The sequence below is a fragment of the Lissotriton helveticus genome, chromosome 5_1, assembly GCF_964261635.1.
Source record: "Lissotriton helveticus chromosome 5_1, aLisHel1.1, whole genome shotgun sequence".
Taxonomy (NCBI): Eukaryota; Metazoa; Chordata; class Amphibia; order Caudata; family Salamandridae; genus Lissotriton; species Lissotriton helveticus.
This window is the reverse complement of record NC_136065.1, coordinates 1,892,398,815-1,892,416,463: the sequence shown is the minus strand read 5'-3', so window position 1 is coordinate 1,892,416,463 and position 17,649 is coordinate 1,892,398,815. Positions and strand designations below refer to the sequence as shown.

The 17,649-nt window shown below is 50.5% G+C and overlaps 1 protein-coding gene across 3 annotated transcripts in view; it reads right to left on the bottom strand.

Moving 5' to 3' along the window:
- The window catches only part of STAT3 (signal transducer and activator of transcription 3), a 397,539-nt gene that overhangs the window by 248,409 nt on the left and 131,481 nt on the right, over nt 1-17,649 (bottom strand). For all 3 annotated transcript variants that reach the window (XM_078645389.1, XM_078645391.1, XM_078645390.1), the window contains exons 2-3: nt 4,833-4,981; nt 3,841-3,985 (exon numbers count right to left, since the gene is read on the bottom strand). In XM_078645389.1, coding sequence (XP_078501515.1) covers nt 3,841-3,985; nt 4,833-4,960 — 273 coding nt within the window. In that variant the 5' untranslated portion in view covers nt 4,961-4,981. The remainder of the gene's footprint in view (nt 1-3,840; nt 3,986-4,832; nt 4,982-17,649) is intronic.

The following is a 17,649-nucleotide window of genomic DNA, read 5'->3' as shown; positions in this document are numbered from 1 at the left end:
ATATCTTACTGCGGGTGCCCACTCTCTTGCTGTTTATCTTTATCCTGCTGCTGATAATCTACTGTCTGGGGTGGATATGCCTGTCTTTAGCACACCCCACTCAAACTCTGTATTGAAGTGGGCCGTCACCGGGAATAATGCCTGGAACTTCTGTTCTGCTTTTTAGTACTGATGGTAAAACCTGGGCTTTTTCGTTGCATCTTAACTCCTCCACTACGGAGGTGATTCTCTTTATGTCACAAAAACATCTGCGAAGAAGCCACCCAATTCAATTGAGACCCCCTGGGACCGGCCTCCTCCCCGGGACACCGGATCCTGCCCGCGCCTTACTTCGGCTGGTCTCCGCCGCATCTGCCTCTCTCTCTGGGCCGCTGGGGGTGGCTCACATCCCGGCTCTGGCTGCCTGCCCTCCGAAGCCTAGCGCTCCTTTTCACACCGGGTCTCCGAGGAGGGGATCTCCGCCGCTCCTTCCTCCTCTCCACCGGCCTCCTCATCCCCCGGGGGCGCCTCACCGTACACGCACGAGTAAGTAAAAACGAAATTGAAACTTACAAGGCGCGCGTAAGCCGTCTACTCTAGAAGCTCACGCGCGCAACCAAATCCCAAAGCGCGCGTCTTAATCCGACTCTGCGATGCTGTCTCCATGCTGCGCATGGTGCGCACGGCCAGCTCTTGTCTCCACTCGTTGTTCTGCTGAGCCGACGAAACCGACGACTATAGTTCTCTGGCGAGAACACAATTTGCGCGCTCTAGCCGAGACCTAAAAAGCAGTGTAGCATTTTCCAATGGCGGGGACATCACATCGAACTCTTCCCAGGCCCCTATTCACCATGCACTTATCTCCAGAGTTTTTCATTCAAAACACTGTTCGCATCATGTGTTTAACAGCAAGCACCCGGCCCAGCTCTATGTCCCAGCCCCCAGGTTATAGGAGCACTGGACATAACAAAAACAAAATGCTCCCATTTGTCAGGTAGAGGGGAAATAATGAATAATCGGGGACAGCATCAATGAATCTCTGCGCACCCAAAAATATATATATTAACCTGACCTTGTGTAGTGTAACTGCCACTTTTGTAAAACGCTCAAATACCTTTGGGCCAGTCAAGTTTGCACTCTATCAAAAAGCCCCGAAACATTTATCGGACCTTGTGAAATGTAACTAGCGCTTATGTAGAGTGCTCCAACACCTTCGGGTAGCTAACGTTCACATTGTATAAGAAAAAATGTTTCACAGTCCCATGGAAGGCTCCATGAATGTGCTTTGAAATTAGAGCTCGGAGAGGAGGAGGACGACGGGAAGAGGCATTGGGTATGCAGCGACATGGGAGGAGGTGGGAGGGAGGTGGGAGGGACGAATGTTGCGCCCATTTGTCAGGTAGAGGGGAAATAATGAATAAACAGGGAAGGCATCGGAATAATTTAATATCCACGCACCTAAAAACAAAAAGAATTAACCTGACTTTGTGTAATGTAACTGGCGCTTTTGTAAAGTACTTCAATTCCTTTGGGTCAGTCGTATTCGTGCTCTATAAAAGTGCCCCCCAAAAGAATCTGTGCAATATAACTAGCGCTTTCAGTGAAGCGCTCCAACACCTTCGGGTCGCCCAAGTTCACATTATATACTTAAAAATGCCTCACAGTCCCTGGGGAGCTGCCATGAATGTGCTTTGAAATTACAGCTCTTAGAGGAGGACAACAGGAAGAGGCAGTGACATTGGAAGAGGTGGGAGCGACGAATACAGCTCCCATTAGTTTGGTAGAGGGGAAATAATGGGCAGTGTTGACATCATTTAAGCACAACGCACCTAAACACTAAAACATTAACCTGATTCTGTGTAATGTAACTAGTGCTTTTGTAAAGCGCTTTAATACCTTTGGGTCAGTTGAGTTTGCGCTCTATAAAAATGCACTAAAAAATGAATCTGCGATTGTGTTAATGAACTAGTGCGGATGTAAAACACTCCATCACCTACGAGTGTCAGAGAAAATGCAATGGAAGTTGCCAAGCCTTGCTCTTTTAACTGTGCTGCAAGATAGGGCTGCTGAAGGTCCAGTGACAGAGTCTCGCTACAGCAACAAACAGCGAAGCGGGAGGCGGCTGGGGGAAATTCTCGCACTTTGAAGTCAGAAAATTAAAGAGGGGATTTCGAAAACAGCATTTGGCATTTCATCTCGCTTTTTGAACGGGACAGGGAGATTAAGTGACAGATGCCAAAGCTGAACCACCAGAGATGGGCAAATAGTGACACAAGCAGGAATCAAAGAAAAAATAGTCCCCCAAAGAAACACAAACACAGAAGAATAATGTTAACAGTAATTGGGCGGTGCTCTGTGGGAGGACACCAAACACAAAAAGGAGAGACAAAGAGGAAGGATTAACCACTAGCCAGCAAGCATTTTTGAACGTCCATCAAAGGGACGAATAAAAAGGCAATTGGTGGGCTATAAGCCCACAGAGTGAAGACAGCATGCCTCGAAGAGACTGCGCATGCGCTGCCTAGGTTCAAACTAAAAACAGATTATTTTTTGGTGGACTTCAGCTTCAGGTGAGCCTTGGACATACATGCATGAATGGTGGTGAGGCAGGCCTTCAGAAGGGTAATATGAAATCCAGAGATGGCCTTGAGGTACAGCTGGATGTCATCCACTAGTGAATACAAATGGCATTTCCCGAGAGTAGGGTCCCAAGGGATTCCATAAATAGGCTGAGGATCACTGGCAAAAGTATGGAGGCATGGAGAGTGCCACAGGTAACTGGGGTGGTTTCAGCTCTGCAAGAACCCATCTGGGCCAGCTGAGGTCATCGAGGTCCCAGTGGCCCAAAAGCCTTGTTTGTGGCAGAACATTCAATGTACGGATTAGCAGAACATTCAATGCCAGGATTTGCACTGAAGTTCTTCTGTTCTGACCCAGGACGTCAATGATATTAAACCATTCAGATGACAAATAAAGAGATGCCAATTCCTAAATTAATAAATGCTCCTCACAATTATCGACTCCTAGCAGGCAGACAAAAAAAGCTATGACATGCCACACGTATTCGACAAACAGATATTGTATAGTACATACACACAATCTTCATTAAGATGTAATGTTCCTTTAGTAGTCTAGATACAAAGTAGTTATAATCATGGCAGACAACATTTTCAACATTATCAAGATGGTGATAACCTCTGATGAAATAATCTACCATGTAATTTGCCACCCAGTGGAGTCTCTTATAAACTCCACAGGGATGCCAATTAATACTAATAGGCAATAATCGACTGTATTATATAACAAATAGCACACGTGTATATAACCCTTCTTCTGTAACATTGTTATGGACTATGAAATAGGATACAGATTTCCTTAGGTCTTACACTGCTGACACCCCAACATACCAACTCAAGAGTGGTGGCGGCATTCGTTTAATGCACTGGAGCTGTATAAATATTCACCTCACGCAGATCTAGTATCAATCTTGTGCAACAGTTTACATATTTAAAAAAGTATTTATAATATGTCACCCAGAAATGAGCTGCCAATATCTTCCTGCTATAAATGCCAATTTCTTCTAGGTTACATATGTATCCCTCGAGATACAACTCACCTAATCATGATACAGGAATAATTATTGAAAATGATGCTGATCAGGAGCAGAACACTGTACAACATTGTACAGTTCGAGAACATAAGACACTGACATTTGCAAAAATTCTAGTCACTGCATCAGCTAAAATAGACGAGTTAACGTATGTGAGCAAGAATGATGTATTGATCTCACATATGCATCTTGAAATCAGTATAATCCTAAATATACAACCTTCATCAGTTTCAAACTGGGGGATTTCTTACCTGCAAGAATTGCTTGATCTTCCTGAGATTATGCTGATAGAGGACATTGGATTCCTGTAAGAAGCGGCTGTACTGCTGGTCAATCTCGCCCAGGAGGTTATGAAACACCAAGGTGGCGTGGGACTCCTTGCTAGCAGCATAGGCCCTGGTATGGGAGCACATTGTTGAAACATTTAAGGAGTACAGTTCGACAGGAAAAGGGAAATTGAATACTACTTCTGGAAAAGCTTGATCCACGGAAAACTAGAGTGACCAAGTGAAATAACCTGAATAGCCATCAAATCGTGTTGTTTGGTTTCATCTGCATATAAATGTTCAAGAAGTAAGCCAGGAAGAGAATGTGAATGAAAAGGGTTGTTGCCAAAGGTGTTTTTTCAAAAGGAAAGACATGCTGTTTTCCAAGAATAGGTTTCATTCTTTAAACCCCTGTCAATAATTACAATGAAATAATGACAGGCTGATGTTTACCCACTATCTCCATTTAAGGCAAACTAACACAGATTACATATTAGTGTCCAAACAAGTCCTCCATCCACATTGATGCCTATACATGAACAATGATATGTTATTTTAACACCGAAGCCACACATTGCGAACGATACGTTGCAAATCCCAAGTCTTAAACAGAGCAGACTTCGAACTGTGATGGAATCTTCGAAACCACAGTGAGAAAGTGGCAGACCTTACTGGTGCTGCAAAGACCTGCTAATGGCCAAATGGCTCTAGATAACTATGTATTATATAACATGACGTGACATGCTGGTATCTGGTAAAAGACCATCAGCTTCATCCTGGCTAGTGCACCCAAATATCGGACAAGTCACGACCGTTTACACATTAGAAGCCTATATATGCGACTATTTAGCTTTGTGGACTTGTTTACCATTTTAATTGACTATATAGACATACAATTTAAAGTTGGAGAACATCACACCCAAAAAATTGTTTGTGAGAATATTCAGTATTGTAATAATTTTACTGCAGTAACCTACCAATCCTGACTCTCGATCCATGGTGCCAAGAACTGGCGCAGTTCCATTGGGAAGCTATCGCTGTACAGCTGGTGGAGCTGCTCCAGGTAGCGGGTATCCAGCTGTTGCAACTGATTCCACTGCGCCATGGCCACAACCTCCGCTTACCCCTAGAAACAAGAAAGAAACAACATCCTCTTTACAACTTGTGCAAAACCCCCCAGGTCAAGACCATAGCATTTAAAATGAGGGAAACAAGAAACCTCAGGGTCTGAACAACATTTAAGCACATTTCAGAGCTGGGCAAACTTACCAGCTACTGTTTTTCATCAGTATAACATTTGTCAAAATACTTTTTTTTTTTTTTAAAGATATTAGAAGATAGTTTTACAGCAAGGGATCTGGTTGACACTGGTATGTTATTTTTCTGTAGCAACCAAACTATTATTCATGGTTTGAAATGTGGTTATGCTGCGCAATTAATCTGTACAGTGTCATGCTTGTAAATTTCACGCTGTCACACTTCAAGCCTAGGGTCATTCCTACAGTGCTGGCAGCATAGGCCAAGCAGCCATGGGCAAAAGTGCTGAGGTACACCCCATAGCACCCATGCAGGAATTCTCCCTCATAACCCAACGTCTGGGTCCTTCCGGATGCTCAGATCACATCATGTTGCCAAGGCATCCCGGGTCACTAGGAGCTCTTCTGGAAATTCATTGATGAAATATGAAGGCCAGTCACAATGAATTGAAGAATTACAAAGACAAGGAAGAACATAAGTACTTGGTCCATCACTGGAGAGGAGTTAAAAAAAGAAAGCAAGAGAAGTAAGTGGGAGCTAATCCATCAAAATACTGCAAAGGAGTGCCAACGAAAACAAATGATGGTGTAAACACCCTAAGGTCTACAATGCCTATGTATATTCCCTATTTATCTCATGTGCTGATCTGTTACCTTCATTTCCCTCAAATTGTAAAGCGCTCTGATATCCTTCGGGATCAAGTCCGCGCTATATAAAACTTTATAAATAAATAAATAAGTAAATATGCTGTGTGTGGGTTGTAAGCTTGCTGAATTATAAACAATACACCTCGCAGCACAGCACATGCGCATGTAGGTAAGATCTTGAAAAGGACAGCCATCTACTTCGAAAAAGAAAATAGAAGATTAGAATGAAGGCTTTTGGAACAGAAACTCTGGCAGCAACAAAAATCATTTCATATTTGCAAAAACTGGATGTCCATTTTCAGCTGTGGGTGACTCTAGGCCCATATGGAAGAAGATGCCCTAAACACAGCCTTAACTTTTAGAATTAAAAATCAAGCCTAACCGCACTTTAAGCTAGGTCCATCTGGAAATTAGGTTTAAGGTAAAAATAGACACCTCCTCCCCCACCGTCGCAATACTGACTCACCGCACTCCATGGTATCATTAAAATAAGGGTACTCCATGACTTTGCAATGTATGCAATAGCAACAGTATGCAGCAGAGGACCAGAATCTACAAACAACAAGTTGGGCATATAACACATTATTTATTTACCAAACATACGCATCTGTGTCTGAAGTAAGATGCAAGACTTAAATAAGGTGCTCATTTATAGCGAATATAGGTATTTTGCAAATGCATTAAAACAGGTAGGGACGAGCTAGGTGAAAGTAAATTACTGTGGTTCCCATTCCAGGACTCATTTGACTTCTCATATTCATTCTCGGGTATGTCCTATTTTTTAAACTATTTGGTGCTACATTTGACGCCTCCTGTACCAACCAGTCTAGGAGAGATCAGAAGTAGCAAAAGAATGAACATTCAGGACAGACACAGGAATTACTAGCCAGAATGGTAGCAATTACGGTACTTCTGCTTCACCTCTTATCAGTGAATTTTTTGCAGAATTGAGTTAAAAACTACTAATATTTTTAAACTGATCTAGTATGCCTGTATAAAGTAGAAATGAAACTGAATTAATAAACTGCACTGATACCAGCCATATTTGTATGGATCCTTCCATTTTAGGAGTGCCTGATTAAGTTGATTGAACACAACAGTGTCTCTTTCAAAAGCAGGTACTTGGGACAATGGAAAATGGGTGTAGGGTGTAGCAAAAACAGTTGTGGTTACTTAATTTGAAGCTTCGAAACCTACAAACTTGTGCACCTCACTTAACAAGTACTATGATGCACAAGTTACTACTTGTGTAACGATATATCTGTAAGAGACATTAGTTAGTATTAGATTCCTTACCTTAGAATATCCCCAGGCATCAGACTGGATCCGGAAATTTTTGCGTAGCAGTACCCTTGCGCGTCGGTAGACGTCGTCTGCGGCTCCGCGTCCATCGTCGGCGCCGTGATGACGTCGTAGGAGTACTTAGACGCCGCCTCCGCGTGCTGACGTCAGTTCTTAGACACAGCTTTTCCGCGCCAGAAACGCAGAGCCATGTTAAAAACCAACACAGTGCCATTGAAACTAGGGCCCTGAAGGGGACAACCCTAACCCTAGATATTGGTTCGCAGAACGGGGAGGATGGGTGGGTCGGTAAGGAATCTAATACTAACTAATGTCTCTTACAGATATATCGTTACACAAGTAGTAACTTGTGCATCTGAAAGAGACACGTTAGTATTAGATTCCTTACCTTAGAATAGATACCCCAGCAATACCAACCCCGGTGGTGGGTCTGCGAACCAATAATCACACCAGAAAGTCCTGGAGGACGGAACGGCCAAAGAAGCCATCCCTCCGGACCTGACTGTCCAGGCAGTAGTGTCTTGCAAACGTGTGCAGCGATGCCCACGTAGCTGCCTGACAGATGTCTTGCAAGGGCACACCCCTGCCCAGGGCAGTGGTAGTCGCCGTCGCTCGGGTAGAATGAGCCCGCAGTCCAACCGGGGGCTCCTTCCTAGCCAAGGAGTAGCATGCCTGGATACACAGGATGATCCACCGGGAGATGGTCCTCTTGTGCACCGCTTTCCCCTTCTTAGCGCCCACGTAACCAACAAAGAGTTGGTCATCCACCCGGAACTGGCGTGTGCGATCCAAGTGGAATGAGAGCGCACGTTTTGGGTCCAGACGGTGGAGCCGCTCTTCCTCTTTAGAGGGATGCGGTGGTGGGAAGAAGGTTGGCAAGGTGATAGACTGCCCGATGTGAAAGGCTGTGACAACCTTGGGCAGGAAAGAAGGTTTGGTACGAAGCACCACTTTGTCCGGATGGACGGAAAGGAAAGGTGGAGTACAAGAAATAGCCTGGAGCTCACTCACTCTCCTGGCAGAGGTGATGGCAACCAGGAAAGCAGTCTTCAAAGTCAGAAGGCGAAGAGGACAGTTGTGAAGTGGCTCAAAGGGAGCGCACATCAGGAATGTTAAAACCAGGTTCAAGTCCCACTGAGGCATCACAAATGGAACAGGAGGAAACGTGTGAGTGATGCCTTTAAGAAATCTGTTTACAATAGGGGACTTGAACAAAGAAGGCTGATCAGGTAGCCTGAGAAAGGCTGAAAGGGCAGAAAGGTAGCCCTTGATAGTGCCCAGAGCAGAGCCCTGCTGGGCAAGAGAAAGAAGGAAGAGGAGAACCTCAGAAAGAGGGGCAGAAAGAGGATCCACAGCCTTTGCTGTGCACCATGCCACAAATCTGTTCCACCTGCAGGCGTATACCGTCTTTGTGGAGGGACGCCTGGCTGCCAGAATGATGATACAGACTTCAGGAGGCAAGTCAAATGGCCTCAACTGTCGTCGCTCAATCTCCAAGCATGGAGGTGGAGACTGGACAGGTTCGGGTGGAGGACCGTCCCCTGCTGCTGCGACAGAAGGACCTCCTGAAGAGTCAGACGAACCGGGGGATCGACTTACAGACTGAGTAGCTCTGGATACCAGTACCTTCGAGCCCAGTCCGGAGCCACAAGGATGACTTGGGCCCGGTCGCGCTTGATCTTCTTCAGCACTCTGGGCAGAAGTGGTATAGGCGGAAAGGCGTACAACAGACCGCAACTCCACTAGCGACGAAAAGCGTCTCCGAGCGAGTGCCGCCTTGGAAATTCCAACGCGCAGAACTGATGACATTGCGCGTTCTCTTCGGTGGCGAATAGATCTAACCAAGGCTCTCCCCATCGCTGAAAGAGGCCTTGCGCCACGTCCGAGTTCAGACGCCATTCGTGATCCATCATGCACCGACGGCTGAGCTCGTCCGCCCTGGCGTTCAGAGAACCTGCCAGGTGTTGAGCCACCAGGGTGACGCCCTGGCGTTCCAGCCATTGCCAAAGGCGAAGAGCCTCTTGACAAAGGATCCACGACCCCACCCCGCCTTGTTTGTTGCAGTACCACATGGCGGTGGTGTTGTCCGTGAACACCTGCACTACACTCCCCCGGACAGAGGGGAGGAGTGCCCTCAGTGCCAGACGAATCGCCCTGAGCTCCAACAGGTTGATGTGGAGCCGGGCCTCCGCCGGAGACCAGAGGCCTCTGATCTCCGCCTCTCCCATGTGGCCTCCCCAGCCCTGGAGGGACGCGTCCGTCACAACTACGTGCTCCGGTTGGGGAAGGGAGAGGGATCTGCCGCTGACCCAATCGCGGTCCGTAAGCCACCACTGCAGCTGTCTCGCAGTGCCCTCCGAGATCAGGACATGGTCGGATAGGTTGCCCTGAGGCTGGGCCCACTGAAACTTCAGGTCCCACTGCAGAGCCCGCATCCGCCACCTGGCGTGATGCACCAGTAGGATGCAGGAGGCCATCAGCCCCAGAAGCCGCAGCGTCAACCTGACCGAAACCCGGGATAACGGCTGAAAGATGGGAATCAGAGCCTGAATATCCCAGACCCGCTGTTCGGGCGGATAAACCCGAAACCGCGCCGAGTCCAGAACCGCTCCGATGAAGAGGAGCTTCCGAGAGGGACACTGGTGTGACTTCGGCACATTGATGGAGAACCCCAGCTGGTGCAGGAGGTCTGCCGTCGTCTGGAGGTGGCTGACGACTGTCTGGGGCGAGCCCGCCTTCAACAACCAGTCGTCGAGGTAGGGGAAGACTGAAACCCCTAACCTGCGCAGATGAGCTGCGACCACCGCCATCACCTTCGTGAACACCCGTGGGGCTCTGGTAAGGCCGAAGGGGAGCACAGTAAACTGAAAGCGCTCGTGGCCCACCATGAACCGCAGGTAGCGCCGGTGGGCAGGCAGGACGGGGATATGAAAGTAAGCGTCCTGCAAGTCCAACGCTACCATCCAGTCTCCTGGGTCCAGGGCAGCCAGGACCTGAGCCAGTGTCAGCATCTTGAACTTCTCCTTCCGGAGGAAGCCGTTGACGTTCCGTAGGTCCAAGATAGGGCGTAGGCCCCCTTTGCCCTTCTTGGGTACCAGAAAGTAGTGGGAGTAGCAACCACACCCTACTTCTGGCCCAGGAACGCGCTCGATGGCCCCCTTGGCCAAGAGGGCCGTAACTTCCTCCTGCAGAAGTCGCAAGTGATCCCCCGATACACGGTGGTTCTGCGGTGGCATGGCTGGAGGAGTCGCCTCGAAGGGGACGGAGTAGCCCATTCGGACGATTTGCAGCACCCACCTGTCCGACGTGACAGTGCGCCAGTGGAGGTGGTGATGGCGAACCCTGCCTCCCACTGGCGACACATGGGCCTGAAAGCACGGACTAGGAGGGTTTAGAGGCGGATGCTGCGGGGGAAGGTGTGGACTGACCTCGCCGCTGCCCCCGACCACCTGGACGGCGGTTCCCACGGCCGCCACCGCGTTGGGTATTGCCCTGCGGTGCGTGGCTGGCGGCACGTGTGGGCGCACCCCTTCCGTGGCCACGAAAGGAGTGATAGGCAGCCGATTGCTGGCGCTGGCCCGAGAGGCCTAAGGACTTGGCCGTAGCCCTGGAGTCCTTAAAACGCTCAAGCGCATGGTCTGCCTTGTCGCCAAAGAGGAGACGGCCATCGAACGGCATGTCCATAAGCGTGTTCTGGACATCTGCCGAGAAGTTGGCGGACCTCAGCCAGGCGTGGCGTCTGACCGCCACCGTCGTTGCCATCGCTCTACCCAGCGAGTCAGTGGTATCCAGCCCACACCGGATGGAATACTTGGCTGCATCCCGGCCCTCCACAAGGGCTTGGCTGAGTTTGGCCCGTACCTAAGGGATGAGAAGATCTTCTTCCCATACTGGTCATACCTCTTGGATTCCTGGTCCGGGGGGGCGGACGGGAATGCGGTCTGGGAATTGGAGGCCTGGATGACCAGGCTCTCGGGGGTAGGGTGGGAGGACAGGAAACATGGGTCGCCCGGGGCTGGGCGGTGGCGTCTGGCCACGTTCCTATCTACAGGCGAACCCGTAGCGGGCTTGGACCAAGTGCCCAGAAGAACGTCGGTCAAGGCCTCCTTAAAGGGCAGCAGAGGCTCGGCCGAGCTTGACTGCGGTTTAAGGACCTCAGTGAGGAGGTTAGTCCTCACGGCCGTGACGGGGAGCTCAAGGCCCAAGGCCTTGGCAGCCCTCATCAGCACCACACTATAAGTTGCCCCCTCCTCCGATGACACGGAAGGACGGGAGACAAAACCAGTGTCTGGAGAGGTGTCCAGGCCACTGGCCTCCCCAAGGTCTCCTGTCCAGTCCTCATGAGACTGACACTCCCTGGTCAGAGGGTCCTCAGACCCCTCCCAGTCCTCTTCATCACCCATCTCCTGAAATTCAGGGTTCTCATCCAATGGGGCATGCTCTTAGAGAGGGAACTCTCCAACCGGCGTCTGGAGCGGCGCCCATCGGGGCCGTCCCGACGCCGGAACAGGAACGAAGGTGGAACCGGGGACGGCGCCGCCCGAGGCCGGCGCCGGAGGCGACACCTGAGGGTCCGACGCCGGGGAGGTCGTCAGATCCACCGGCGACGAACCAGATCCCGAAGGAGGACCAGCGGCATCCTGCGGCGCCGGACCCGAAGGCGCCGGCGGCGGCGGAACAACTGGACCCCTCGGCGCCGGGCCGAAGGCACCGGCGGCGTCGGGATAACGGGGACCTGAGGCGCCGGGCCCGAAGGCGTCGGCGGCGTCGGGGCCAAAGCACCCGACGGCGTCGGGGCCGGAGCCGCCGACCCGCTAGGGCCCCCAGACGGGTCCGCTGGGCCCGAAGGCGCCGCGGAGCCCGTCGGAGGAGAGAGTTTCCTCATGGCCATGAGGAAGCGCTCGACCTCCTCCGGCGTCACGTTCAGCCCAGGGACCGGAGGGTGTGGAGCTGCACGCGGCGCCCGCGACTCCGACGGAGCCCCGTGGGCGGTGTCACCCGAACCCCCGGCCGCATCGCGCGAGCGTCGGGGGGAGTACGAGGAGCGATGACGCCGCTTGGACTTCTTGTGCCTCTTACCTGACGACGACTTCGACCCGGAGGAGTGCGGCCTACTCTCGGAGCTGTGATGGCTCGAGCCCGCGGCCTGTCCCTCGACCTCCCATGGGATCGGGACCTCTCACGGCGCGGGGCCGACTGCCGGAGTTCGAGGCGCCTACGGGACCGCTCCCGCCTGGCTTTCGAAGAGAGGGCCCGGCAGTCGGAGCAGGCCTTGTCGTCGTGGTCGACGCCCAAACACGACAAACAGACGCGGTGAGGATCCGTGACCGACATCAGCCGGTCGCAATCGTCACAAGGTTTGAAGCCGGGCATCCCTAAGGCACCGTGTCGGAGTCGAGAGACTCGAAATAGGATCAAAAAGGATCAAAAAAGTTAGTCAAAAAGTGACTAGGGTTACTGCTTTTTCCAGATCTGCGCTTGCTGGCGCGAAAAAAAGAAGAACTGACGTTAGCACGCGGAGGCGGCGTCTAAGTACTCCGACGACGTCATCACGGCGCCCACGACGCCGACGACGGACGCGGAGCCGCAGACGACGCCTACCGACGCGCAAGGGTACTGCTACGCAAAAATTTCCGGATCCAGTCTGACGCCTGGGGATATTCTAAGGTAAGGAATCTAATACTAACGTGTCTCTTTCAGATGATGATGATAGTATAAAAGGGGAATCACTACATGCTGCATTGAACTGCACCATTGCCTACCATTTACTACCACTTCCCCCTTTGTTTAGGTTGAGCCTGGACAGTGCAGGCGCTGCTTTGCAAGGCGCGCTGTATTGGAGTATGGACTTGAAGCTCGGCCCACTCTCCAACCATATTTTTCATTGGCTTGTGTCATTGTTCTTTGCAAATGCTGTCTTCTGATTCGATAACTGGCTTGCTAGTCCCTCCTTAGTACCGCATTGTCTTCATTTGTAACCTCCCATGAGGACTGGCACTTTTACTTCTGTTGTTACACGGTATGTCTTATTTAGTCTGTAAGCACTATTTTCTTTAATGAGTTTCTCGTACTGTAGGCACAACATGCTTTCCTGGAACATTCATGCGCCATGCGTGCTTTCGTTTTCATTGTAGTGTGCAGACTGCACTTAATATGTAAAATGGCAGTCGCACTTTTGTTTCTATCTGTGTGTCTGGCCACAAACTACTTTACAAACATCCATTTCTTCTTTTATAACAGTGCACATACCGCCATACCGTGCTTTCACTTTCATACAGCAGAGCCCTTTATGCTTTCCAGCATTGCTGCATCCCGGACTCACATGACACCCCCTCTCCCCTCCACAATACTCAACAGCAGAAGCCAGGAGCAGCAGTGCAGGAAGAACAGCGGTCGGCAAGCAAGGTAAATGGCACAGGATCATCTTTTAATAGTATTTCTTATTTATTACGGTGCCTAATGACTTATTGGCGTTTCAAGTAATTTACAGCTTTTGGCTGCAGTACCAGCGCACTAATTAATCTGGAAGGGCGAGCTGCAGAGGTCCTTCCCCTACTAGAAGATGTGCCGTCTGCCTAGTTCTGAACGCCTTTGTCTCTTTTCATTACTGATCATGCCCTTCTCCCTTTGTCACCATTACAGTTCTTTCCATTTTTCACCCCTCTTTCGTACTTCCCAATCTCCCTCTTCTTTCAAGCACGAGATCCTAAATACCGAGACCCTAAATACCACCATATTGACATGGGTTATTCAATGATCTTAAGCCTCGCCAATTGTCAGGGCCCCTACAGTGCACCTGCCGCCATGTTAGATAAGGAAGGGTCATATACACAAAGACCAGTGCATGGCTGCCCTCTCTCCCAGAGCATCTGATTCTTCACCTGCTGCCATATTTGTATGGGATCTGCTACACTTTGAATAACCTGCACGTGATCTTCTTACAAGGCACGAGCTCCCACATTCCGCCATATTAGTAAGCAGAATGGTATCTAGAGAATGTTTTGAGTTTGCCCTCTTTTTATTGTGCACTCACAGCACCGACTGCTTTATCAGGGCACAACTTATCATATATAGAATGGCCTCGTTATGGCTCCCTATGGGGCACTGCTGAATGGTTGCTTATAGGTATGGGGGTGTTGCATAGACACATTTGTTCCAGAGTAGTTTCTATAAAGTACCAGATTCCACTTGCCACTATATTATGATGACCTGGTCTGGGTTCTTACTAGAGAGGACCAGCAAACAGGTCTGCAGCAACAGCAGCCTGAGGTGTAGCACTTGTAACAAGCATTGGCATAGCCAATAGGTCTCGCTTGTGGGACCTTATAAGTATTTTGTTTTGCAGCACAATATCCTAGTTACTAAATACTTATAAGGTCCCACAAGCGAGACCTATTGGCAATGCCAATGCTTGTTTCTACATCCAGCGCCTCACACCGCAGTGTTGTTCCCTTTAAGTGCATCTGAAAAACAGGGGGAAAGAAGAGAGCATGTGAAACTACCAGACATAAGGAGGCAGAAGATAGAGAGGGGGGAGAGGCTATGGGCGGAAAACGAGAGCAGAAAGGCGGGCGGGGAGCGCGAATTGTCGAAGGAAAGTCAAAGAGAGTGGGTGAAAAAGACGGGGGTGCGAAGAGAAGCTGGCGGAGGAAGGAGGGAAGCGGAGACGGGGGAGAAAGAGAGAAGAAAGCTGAACAGGGAGGGTTTAGGAAAACAGAGTGGAGGAGTGGGGAGAAAAGGACGAGAGGCTGCGGGGGCGGTAGGAGAGGAGGGAGGTATGGTCCGACAGGAGAGGAGTGGAGTGAAAAAAAATGAGCGGCAGGGTGGGAGAGAGAGAGGGATAGAGAGAGGAGGGGTAAAGAGCGCGGGAGGCAGAGACTCTGTTACCAAACATGGCGCGTGTGCAATACGAGACGAGCGAGCAGCGAGGGAGGGGTGAAGGACCCTGCATAGTTTGCTGAGGTTGAGCAATGCTGGTTTACAAATGTGGGCAGTTTGTGAGTAACGTCTGTTCCAAAGCACGGGGAAGAGATGAAACCATGCCAAGAAACTCGAGGCTCGCCTCTCCAGGAAAGGGCCGGGTGCCCCATAATGGGGTCTGCGGTGGGGAGTTATACCGCACACAGCTCTCACAAAACGGCACGGTTCACTCCCACGAACTTCTGCAAGCCCTGGAGAACCAATTATGATGAGAGCTGGATTAAAAACAGAAGCAATATGCTTTACCCGGGCAATGAACAATTAGTTCCTGTACCAAATCGAAAGAAAAATAGAAAATTCTGGTGTGGGAGGAGTGCTGCTACGGGAACTGCTACGGGCTGGGGAGGGGGAGGAGAAATGAAAGGAAAGGCTGAGTTTGCGGGGAGAGAGAGGGGAGGTGCTGGTGTGGGAGGGGGGAGGTGCTGGTGTGGGAGGAGTGCTGCTACGGCAAGGCTGTGTTTGCGGGGAGAGAAAGGGGAGGTGCTGGTGTGAGAGAGGGGAGGTGCTGGTGTGGGAGGGGGGAGGTGCTGGTGTGGGAGGAGTGCTGCTAGGGGAGGAGAAGCCCTGGCCGTGAATGCTCGTGCATGTTCACGTGAACTGCAAGAAAACGCAGGGCTGGAAGCCCTTAGTTTGAAGAGGATTTTGCCAACATGAATTCTCGCTCCGCTCGATGCGCATGCGCGCATCGATGGGTCGCGAGACCTAAAAAGGTATGTGTTCTGCCTCTTTTCATGGGACACGGTGGTACTCTGTGGTAGTAGTGTGAAGTATGCTGCATGCTGAATGACCATGAACCTGCATACTCACCTTATCAGCGTGAGGCATGGACCTACAACACAGAACAAAGTTGAACTTGCACACCGCACGCTGTTAATGTGAGGCAGGAACCGCACAGAATGACTTTGAATTTGCACAATTCACATTATTCGTGTAAAGTATGCAGTACACAGAATGACTTTGAATCGGCATTGATAGACAAGCGTCTGCTAGTGCTTAACATGGGTATTTCACGGCGGCAAATAATATGCCAGTGATCTTTCTACAGTGAAATTTTAGCCTATCGTTTTTTTTCAAATTATTTACAGTCTGACAACACCCTGTGTACACTTTTCCTGGGCTGCCATTCCACAGAGCTATTGTGTTACTTAGGGTAACAGGCTGCAGCACTGCAAAAAGTGTAAATAGATCGCAAACCAGGTAAAAAGTTGTGATTGATTTCTGCTGCCCATCGCCTTCCTTCTGACAACATCCTTGCTTCTTGCTTCCGGTTTATAAATATACATAAACTAAGCAAAACAGTATGTCCGCCACAGTCCTTTTTAAGCCGAGCCTTGGCAGCGCATGGGCTGCTCTGCGAGGCATGCTGTATTCAGGTATGGACTTGAAGCTCCGCCCACTCTCCAACCATATTTTACAAGGCTTGTGTCATTGTCCTCTGGAAAGGCTGGCTTCTGATTCGTGAATAGGCTTGTTAGTCCTTAGTACCGCCTTGTCTTCATTTGTAATCTCCCACGAGGACTGTCCCTTTTACTTCTGTTGCTACACTGTATTGCTTATTTACAGCCGGACAGCACTATTTGATTGAATGATTTTCTCCTACTGCAGGCACGACATGCTTTCCTGCAATGGCGCAGCTTTGCTTGAACTTTTTCTTCGATGTTATTTTTTAAATTTTGGCAGCACGGCCCGCTGTAACTATAGCGGCTAAGCGCCTTTATTTTTCTTGCAACTTGATCCTTTTAATCTGTATTTTTTAAAATTATTTATAAGAACAGCGCACTTTAACTTTAGGGTCCAAGCCCCTTCCGTTCTTCTTTTTAAGGCATTGAGGCAGCTTGCTCCTGATTGCCGTCCCGTCTGAAAAGGGGGGGCCCTCGGCCCCCCCGCACGCATGGCGGCGCGGCGACCGTCGCCCCCCCTTTCCCCTTTGTGGTCACTCGGCGGTGGGGGCGTGCCCTGGGGGCGCGGCCCACCGCCGATTGGCCGGCGGCCTTCCTGACCCGGATCCAGGGTAGTGGGTCCGGGTCGGGGGGGGCGGGCGATAGGAGGGGCCGGCCGGCCCCTCGGGAATAAGAGGTGGGGAGCGCCCAGGAGACCCCCTTGTCCCTGGACGCTCCCTCGCTGAACGCTGTGCCCCGCGCTCGGGGCTTCTTTGTTTTATTAATTGTTGCCTTTCTTTTACAGGGTTTTACGTTGGGCATCGTTCGCGAGTATGGCGTCGTTCAGAGCCGCTTCGTTCCAGCCGCGTGGAGCCAGCGCCTTCGCGAGAGTGGAGAGCCGCGGGGAAGCATCGCTTCACGGTTGCGGAGCACCGCGAGGAGACCCGTCGGGGGGCCGTAGGGTGCAAAGCGGCTGGGTGTAAGGACAAGGGACAGCCTTGGAGAGCGGCTGAGCACGGTGAGGTAGCCCTTCATAGGGGCGGAGCGGTGTTTGTGGCTCAATGAGCGGAGCGCTCGCCTGCGGTCTGGGAGACCCAGGCTCGAGTGTCAGGGTGAGCGGGAAAAGCAGAGACGGGACCTCTTGATTTTGCCAAAGTTTATTTTGTTTTTCCCTCCTCGGCAAACTGCCCCACTCCAAAGAAACTCGGGAGCAAATAGGAACACGCTCC